This window comes from Orycteropus afer, unplaced genomic scaffold (genome assembly GCF_000298275.1).
Source record: "Orycteropus afer afer isolate SDZICR_OR568_19922 unplaced genomic scaffold, OryAfe1.0 scaffold00024, whole genome shotgun sequence".
NCBI lineage: Eukaryota > Metazoa > Chordata > Mammalia > Tubulidentata > Orycteropodidae > Orycteropus > Orycteropus afer.
In genome coordinates this window covers 8,738,864-8,748,065 of record NW_006921611.1, presented here as the reverse complement: position 1 = coordinate 8,748,065, position 9,202 = coordinate 8,738,864, and the positions used below count along the sequence as shown (strand labels likewise).

The window sequence follows — 9,202 nt, the reverse complement described above, 5'->3', positions numbered from 1 at the left end:
AAAAAAAAAAAAAAAAAGCCTAAAACATGGGGCATTGGAGCCTGACATGTTGTTGTTATGTGCCATGGAGTCAGCCCTGACTCATAGTGACCCCTCCTTGGGTTGCTGAGGCAGTATCACTACAGAAGTAGATTGCTCAGCCTTCCTTCTGAGGAGTGGCTGGTGGGTTTGAACTTCCAGTCTTCTGGTTAGTGCCTTAGGCATTATGCTAGGGAGCCTGGCATAGGTGGTGAGAAAACTATTATCAGAGGCTAAAAGGAGAGTAATTTATGCTTAGCAGGGAGATAATGACCCTAATGAACTTATTGCCTTAGGCAAAGTGATAAGGAAACTGTGTCTTGGTTACTTCTGGCTGAATGTGATCAAGTTGTGCAAGTACTAAAAGATGAGCTAAATACAGAAAAACAAAACAAAACAAAACAAAAAAGCTATATCAGAAGCAAGAAGGGAAGAAATGAAAGAAATGTGTCCATACTGAAGACACTGGGATAGCTGATGACAGATACTGGCTGATATAAACTAGTCAAGCCATTGTGTCCACTTGGTTGGTCTCTTCCATGGTAGATGCTATTTGGTGGACGTTAACATTGTGGATTAATACAAAGAGCTTCACATTTCTTGCCAATTCTCATGCATCCATATTGTTGTTAGTCACCATTAAGTTGATTCCAACTCATGACAATCCCATGTGTGCTTCACAGGATTTTCTAGACCTTTTGGAAGCAGATGACCAAGTCTGTCTTCTGCAGTGCCTCTGGGTAGGCTCAAACTGGCATCCTTTTAGCTACTAGTCAAGGGCTTAACCATTTGGGCTACCAGGGAAGCCTCGTGTGTCCATATACAAATTTATAATCCTGAACACTTGCTCTTAATCTTCTAAACTTTCCATATCCAGGCTACTCACCAATCAGCTGAACTTTGTCACTGCCCATGAGTGCATCTATATTCTTGCCTCTGATACTTTTCCTTCCACAGAAAATGGGTGACTATGTGGTCAGTGTCTTTCAAGGCCACTTGCAAGTGAGAGTACAGTATACCTACTGTCCATTTTTTGGGTTATAACCAGTTACTGAGTCAAAACATCTGGACAACAAGCCTGAGCTTTTTCCTGTTGTGTCAATTGGTAATAATAAAACCCCATATATCTATAGCTGTGAGCTGAGTTGAGAGGGGAGCAAAGCTGCAAGAGTGAATAAAAACATACACAGTTCTGTACTTCCTGCTCATTATATTTTCTTCTGCCCTCTCTTCTTCCTTGTGTTTAATCCCAAATGAACAATTTCTATTCATCTAACCAAATAACTTAGCTATGTTATGACAGAACATAGCTTATACTGAAAAATTCTGAATACTTGGTCACTTTTTGTTCCAAAGTCAGGTTCTCCATTTCTACCAGGCCCAGCAGGCTGCCAGAGTTTTTTTTCCAAAGGGCTATAATTCTCCACTTGAGAGGGCATGGCCTTGCTATAGAACTCCAGAAGAATTGCACTGTCATTCTTCCAAAGAGGCTTGCTAAAAGCTCCACCTGACATCTTTTCTCATAACTTACATGTCTAATATTATAGGTTCTTCCTGTGTTTTATGATCCTAGGGGAAAAGTTGGTGACATTCCATCCTGGATATGCTACAGAGCCCTTTCTTACATTCTTCATCACTCAAGGGTGGGCCATATCCCCCCGTGCTTCTAGAAACCATCATAGTAGAAAGTTTACATGACCTTCTGGGATCCATGCTGTGGTAGTTAAGGTTATGTGTCAATTTTGTTGGGCCTTGTTTTGAGTGGCTGGGAAACTGGATGTAGTGTGATTCTTTGCATGGTGAGATTGGTAATCAATTCCATGGCGGGATCTACTGGAGCAGCTGAGTAGCTGCCTTAGGGATGTGGTCTGCTTCCAGTATATAAGGAAAAGCATTGAGAAAAGTCTCTAGTTTTTGGCACACTTGAACCCTGTATGTAGCTGAGTCTCCATTTAGCAGTCTGCCATGTTTCCTACTGATCTTGGGACTGTCTTTGGACTTGAACGAGTGGCTTGCCATGTTGTTTGGTAATACTGGGACTGTGCCCTTTTACTTATCGACCTTGGGTTTGTCAGCCTCAGCAGCCAGCAGCTACCTGAGTTAAGAAAAGCCTCCAGGTTCACTGGACCAAAAGCAAGAGGGAGAGCTGAAGCCCAAAGTCAAGGGGCATTCTCCCAGCCTCTAGAGCCTAGCACTTTAAACTCAGACTTGTAGCCTCCAAAACTGTAAAAGAATAAATCCCTATTTGTTTAAAACCACCCAATTGTGATATTTTCTGTTAGAGCAGCATTAAGTAACTAAAAAATGTGCCAGGGAGTTAAATTTTGTGTCTTGGAGGAGTGCTCCCAAAACAATAAATTTCCCTATCCAATCTTTTGATCAAACAATCTCAAAATCCAATACCACTTGTACTCCCTTTTTTTCCTGTCAGGAACTGCTGGCTAGGACCTACTGCTGCTTTGAGATATAGTGCCTTAACTGTTCAGCACATTCATGGCCCTATTATATTGTTCCTGTTCTGCTTACCTAGTGCTGCTTTGATGAGAAATATACCATAAATGGGATGGCCTTAAAAACAGGAGTTTATTCTTACAATTTGGAGGTTTTAAGTCCAAGTTCAAAGTGCCAGGCTCTAGGGGCTGGGTGAAAGTCCCTCAACCTTAGGGGTCCACCTCTACCTCCTGCTCTCGGACCACTGGAGCTAGAGGTATTTCTTTACTCAGACAGCTGCTGGTTGCTGAGGCTGAGAAGCCCCAAGGGTGACAAGTAAAAAGGCACAGTCCCGATGTTACCAATCCACACGGCAGGCCATTAACTTAAGTCTGTTGTAAGGTCGGCAGAGCATAGCAGGCTGCTGAGCAATGACACGGCTACATGCAGGGTCCAAGCATGCCAAAGGCTAGAGACCATTCTCAAAACTTCTCCTTATATACAGGAAGCAGACCACATACCCAAAGGCAGCTACTCAGCTGCTCAGGGTAAATTCTACCATGGGGTTGATTACCAGTCTCTTCGTGGGGAATACTGCCCAGCCACTCAACCAGGCCCAGCCAAGTTGACACACAAACATAACCACCACAGTTCCTTACCCCTAATTATCAGCCAGTGGTTGGGGTGGCCATGGGGTAGATCCTAATAAGAATTCAATTTGTGTTATGGCATCAGGTTCTGCTTATCTTCAAACAAGGGAAATGTACGTACTCCAGTCTTACTAGGAGAGGGATGATGAAAGGGTCTGGGACATGTATATAGGTTTGGAACTCTCAGAGACGTCTAATGATACAAAATTTTGAGGGACATATTTGCAACTGTTGCTATCTGAAGGGCTGCAGTACACTTTTTTCCCCCTAACTAAACCTTAATTCTGGCAAATATACCTATTATTTGAGAATTTAACCTTCTCTGACTTTTCCTGAACCTCACAATTAAGTCCTCAGCTTTTTCTAACCTTCTGTTTTGGAAGATAAGAAGTCTCGTAAATTAATAGGGTGGTCCTTTCAGCATTCATACTTGGATTTCAAATGCACACATTTCCTCCCTAGGTTTCAATGATGTTTAGCAATAGCTATCCAATCACATTGTCTTTATAGTTATTATTTCCTCTATACTTTTCAATTGAACGAGACACTGCATTCTCTTTCATTATTATACTATTCCTATTCCAATTCACCCAGTGAGTGTGCCATCAAATTCCACTACTGATGGAGTGCTCATTGCCAGCATGGAAATGGGTTATATAGTTATTAAACTGAATCTTAAAAACTATTTTCTCAGACCACTGTCAGGACCAGCTGTTAGAAGTCGAGTCCTCTAAAAGGTGGCATATACATGGGTCTTGATGTGCAGGCTATTTATTAAGTATCAGAACCTCTGGAAGTGAGGGTGAGAAAGCAAGGTAGGGCAGAGGGAGAAGTTAAACTCAGATGAAGTCCCAAATAGTTAGTCAACCCCCACAGTAGCTCTGGAATAGACTGCCAGAGTGGGCCTGATTGGACCAAAATAGGCAGACCTTCACAATCCAACCTTTATTAACGATTGTTTATATGCTTTCCTGGGTAAGCAGTATGCTTGAACAAAGTGTCTAGGTTCACGTTGAGAAATTATGAAGGAGCTGACAGTTGGAGACTATCTGATAATATCTAGTAGTATTTGCCTTATCGACTATACCTTATTTGTATTTCTTTTGCATTCTATTTTCCTTTACCGCATTTAGTGAACCTAGAAGTTTTCTGAGTTTGTGTTTATTGTATTTACAAACTATCTTTGTCTCTTGGTTGTAAGTTCCATGAACACAATGACCATGTGAATATGATCATCTTGCAGTTTAAATACATGGACACTCAGTATATAAACTTTTACTTATCCTTACTAACGTTAAAATTGTAAATTGATTTTAAGAAATCATGCAACAGTTAGGTAAATTCTTGTTAATTCCCATATCTCACATAGTAGGCTACTTTGAGAGTAGCCTTTTGTCCTGTAGTGTTTGTAACATGAAGTCCTTGAGTAGTGCAAATAGTTAATGTGCTTGGTTGCTAAAGAAATATTGGATGTTCGATAAACCTTAGAAGAAAGGCATGGTGACCTACATTTAAAGAAAAAAAATCATTGAAAACCCTATGGAACATGTGCCTACTCTGACACACATAAGGTAGCCATGAATGAGAATCTACTCCAAAGTAGCTCATATATTTGTAATATAAAAACAAGAAAAGTGCCTGTATATAATGTGATGCTAATGAACAAATAAATTGCATCTATATTTCACATTTTGGCTCATTTACGTTGTCCTAAATGTCCTTATTTAGATTGGAACTCAAAAATGTCAAGCTTCAAGAAATTCAATTATAGATCAAAGGATTTTTATTGACAAAAGGAATATGTCTCTCCTTAATGGATTTTACAAAATGTATTATTTAATTTAATTGCAAACTATGTATTTAACTGTGACAATTCTGTGACTGTGACAAATAATATTTTCAAATAAAAATAAGCATTGACATAGATCCTGAAAACACAGCACACAGAAAATAGCACTGATGGACGATTTAGGAGATCATACCTCTGCAGTTATGGTTGAATTTGGTTAAATCATGTAACCTAAAACTTGTTACATAAACAAGTTTCAAAAAGTTAAGAAGACAACATGAACCAGATTCCATATCATTTGGTACTAAGTAAATTCCCTAGTTACTAAAATCTAGACTGGAATCTATTGTCATGCTCCCTATCTTCATTCAGTCAGCCAATAAAATTACATTTGAACACATTTCATTAGAGAATTTTGATGTATTCAAGCTTAATTACTCTAAAAACACAAAATTATATTCAGTTATTATGAATAATCTCTAGTGGGGGAGCAAGAACATATGTGTGTTCTATTTGAGTTACTCTCAATAGCTGTTTGAAAAGAAAACAGAAATGACTTGATCAGGTGGCCTATGAATACTGTTATACTAGCAGTTTTCACTCCTGAGGAAGTACCTATATACTTGAGTGAATTTCACTCATAGATTTTTGCTTTATGTCATTAAAATTGCATTATAAAATTGCAGCATAAATGGAAATTAAGCAATGTATTACCTTGGCACTCCAATATCTACATAAATGATGATCTGTAAACATTGATTTTTGGCCAAGTAGCTAACTACTAAAAACAAAATCAAATATTGAGAATAAAAATAAAGTTCTATCTTGGATGAGCTCAAATGCTTCTACCAGAACTGACATTCTTTAATTCAAAAATTATTGAGCTTAGGATTCATGTTCTTCCATTTCTAGAGTTGTAAAATATGTATTATAATCTATATAGACTTTGAATTTAATCTAAAATAAACATATGAGAAAGAATAATACCTCTTCCAAATACTTCAGCACACTGATTATCGGTGGTTTGGCATTTTCCATTATAACAATATGCAGTTCCCAACTTGCATGTATGGCCATTCAATGCGTAAGTGTCAGGAACACAATCACCAGAAGTCCCATTGCAATACTCTGTAAAATCACACTCTTTATCAATACTCTCTCTACATGGAGTGCCTGCTATTGATAGCTAGGAAGAAAATAAAAAGAAAATTATGTTCCTTGAGTTACCATTCTTATCAATTATTTCCTGAATATTGATAACTGAGGGAACTATAGCATTCCCAAGCTGTGAGTTCTATTAAAACAACAAACAACAAAAAAATCAGGTATAGTATTAATTTTGAGATTTGGAGAAAATGTGCTTTCTCAAAGACAGGAAAGGATCCTCTATGAGTTTTCAGGCATTTCATTCAATCAGCATGTGATTGGGGTAATGCACAGAATAAATATATCTATTCTTTGAAACTGGGAAAACATAATCTCTACCTTTTTGTTCTTGGAGAAACCCAGGAGCCAGATGCCATACTTCAATCCCTAGCCCTGACTCTTAGTACCTTATTTGCATGGGTAAGGCACATAAATTCTCTGTCCTGCAATTTCCTTCTTTGTAAATTTTGAATAATCATAATTCTCTCATAGGGTTCTTAAGAGAATTAAGTGAATTAATGTAAAAGATACTCAGAATAATGCATTGTAAATACTGTATGTATTATCATCACGATCATAATTGTTATCATTATATTTATTATATGCAAACACAAATGCTTCTTTGAGTAGTTCCGTTGAATGTGACAGTTACTATGAAAATTTAAAGCAATAAAAAACAGAAGTTAGAAAACAATAAAATGATATAGAAAAATGTCATAGGAAAATTACTGCACTACTAAAGCTCTATACCGGGAAAATATTCCTTAATAATAAAAGTGACATTTCAGACATGAGTCAGATCTGATTCCATGGCAATGGGTTTGACTTTTTTTTTTAATATCTGGGAGATTTTATTATTATTATTAATGTCAGCAACATACACTGTAATACATTTTGAAGATTTTTTTCAAGCAAAAGGAAAATTACTACAATTGGAAACACAGAAAGAATGTAATGAGTATCAATGAAAAGGAGCATAGTGATATTTGGAGGGAGGAATCTAAAGAGTAAAACTATGAGAAAAATATACATCATGCACACTATAGCCAAAAACAAAACAAGATCAGGAATAGATATATTCATATCAGTTATATACAGTTGTTGTTGTTGTTGTTGTTTTGTGCCATGGAGTTGGACCTGACTCATAGCGACCCCTCCTTGGGTTTCCAAGGCAGTATCACTCTGGAAGTAGATTGCCCAACCTTCCTTCCAAAAGATGGCTGGTGAGTTTGAACCATCAGCCTTCTGGTTAGCAGTCAAATGCCTTAGGCACTATGCTACCAGAGCTCCCATTATATACAGTTGTGGGTATAAAATATAAAATATTTTACTTAATAACATTTAAATCTACTAGAAAAAAAAGCTATTATAAATTTTAAATCTACTAGAAAAAAAGCTATTATAAATTTGTGTAATATGAAATATATAGAGCCAAAATTTAAAGAAAAAAGGAATATGCACATCAGTTCATTGTGTAAAATTTGAAAAGTATTTCTCAATATTGCTCAATAACTGAAACAATAAGCACTATATATAATTCCTGTAAGTTATTTCTAGTCAATAAATGATAGCAAAGGTGATGGGATGTGTGTGAAATTGCATTTGTATGAGTATGTTACGTGAATTTATGATGCCTGTCTTGCAAGTGATTTTTCTCTACTTTGGCAATTTTGAAGAAGCAAGCCATCATGTTCTGAGCCTCCCTATGAATAGGACCTGATGGCAAGGAACTAAGGGTAACCTCCAGCTGACAGTTAGCAAGAAATTGAGGCTTTCAGTATGTATCCTGAAATGGACTGAATGCTGACAACAATCTTCTGAACAAGGAAATAGATCCTTCCCCAGTTGACCCTCAGATGTGACTACAGCTTAAGACATCATATTGTTCACAGACATGCAAATGACCCATGTAACTTATGTCTAGACTCTGGACCTACAGAAACTAGGAGGTAAAAAATGTATGTTATTTTAAGTTACTAAATGTGTTACGATTATTGAAAATATATCTCCCCCCACTTTTTTTAATTTTTATTGTGATTTGGGTGAAAGTTTACAGAACAAATTCATTTTCCATACAGCAGTTCACATACACTTTGTCTCATGACATTGACTGCAATTTCCCACAATGCAACAGCTATTTTCCCACTTCCTCACCATAGCCACCTCTTCCCTGTGTCCTTCCCTTCCATGCACTCCTGCCCCCCAAGCTCTCTCCCTATGCCTACACAGCACTTCTATACACCCATGATTGTTCTCTCTAAGGAGTATTTCTACGTAATGTAAATGTTTACCTCATATTCCTGTCTTTTGTTTGGCTGGAAGCCACAGGAGTGTGTTCAATTCCAGACCTGAAGAGCAGTGGTTTCCACCAGCAAACCTAGTCCCCACCCCCTTTTTTTAAAAATGATTTTGAATTTTGTTCCACATTGTTTTCCCTTCAATCCAGGGATCTCCTACATAGATGCCCCTCTGAGTGGCTGACAGTGGAAGCTAAGCACCATCTAGTTCTTCTGGTCTCATAGTCATATAGGCTGAGGATGGCATGGTTTATCATTCTCTTGGACAAATTGTTTCCATGCATCTTTAGTTTTATTCATTCTCTTTTGCTCTGCATGAGGAGAAACCCATCGTTGCATCTAGATGGCGACTTGCAAGTTTTTAAGATACAAGTTGCTACTTGCCAAAGTAGGATGTGGAACCATGTTTGCCATGAGCTTGATGTCCCCTGTGACCGTGGTCCTGAGCCCACAGGTCCAATTACTTGCTCCCTCCAGGGAGCTGGCTATGGACAAGAAGTGACTACAACCTTGTGTCTTGTCAGCTCTACTGTATATGTGGAAATTCTTAAAACATACAAATACATTTGTAGAAACACTGTCTGCCAACCCTATACATGGTCACAGGCAAACCCCCCTGCCACATAGATATATCTGATCATTCAGTCTGCCAACCCATCCATCTACCTGTATAGCAATGTTTGCCATCACTGACAATGCAGTACTGCATATGCAAAAGGGTTCATCTTCGTTGTCTGTATCTCCAATGCATCTCTCTATGTCTTCCTCTTCCTCAATGACACTGTGTTGATCACTCATGTTTGGTGTATTGCCCTTCCCTTCACCCAAATCAATACTTGTCTCTACCTATCTATCAGTGTTCCCTCCCCTCC

At 38.0% G+C, this 9,202-nt stretch overlaps 1 protein-coding gene across 1 annotated transcript in view; it reads right to left on the bottom strand.

Moving 5' to 3' along the window:
- Window positions 1-9,202, bottom strand: part of ADAM18 (ADAM metallopeptidase domain 18) — a 168,758-nt gene that overhangs the window by 40,024 nt on the left and 119,532 nt on the right. The window contains exon 14 of the mRNA XM_007935064.1: window positions 5,875-6,073. Coding sequence (XP_007933255.1) covers window positions 5,875-6,073 — 199 coding nt within the window. The remainder of the gene's footprint in view (window positions 1-5,874; window positions 6,074-9,202) is intronic.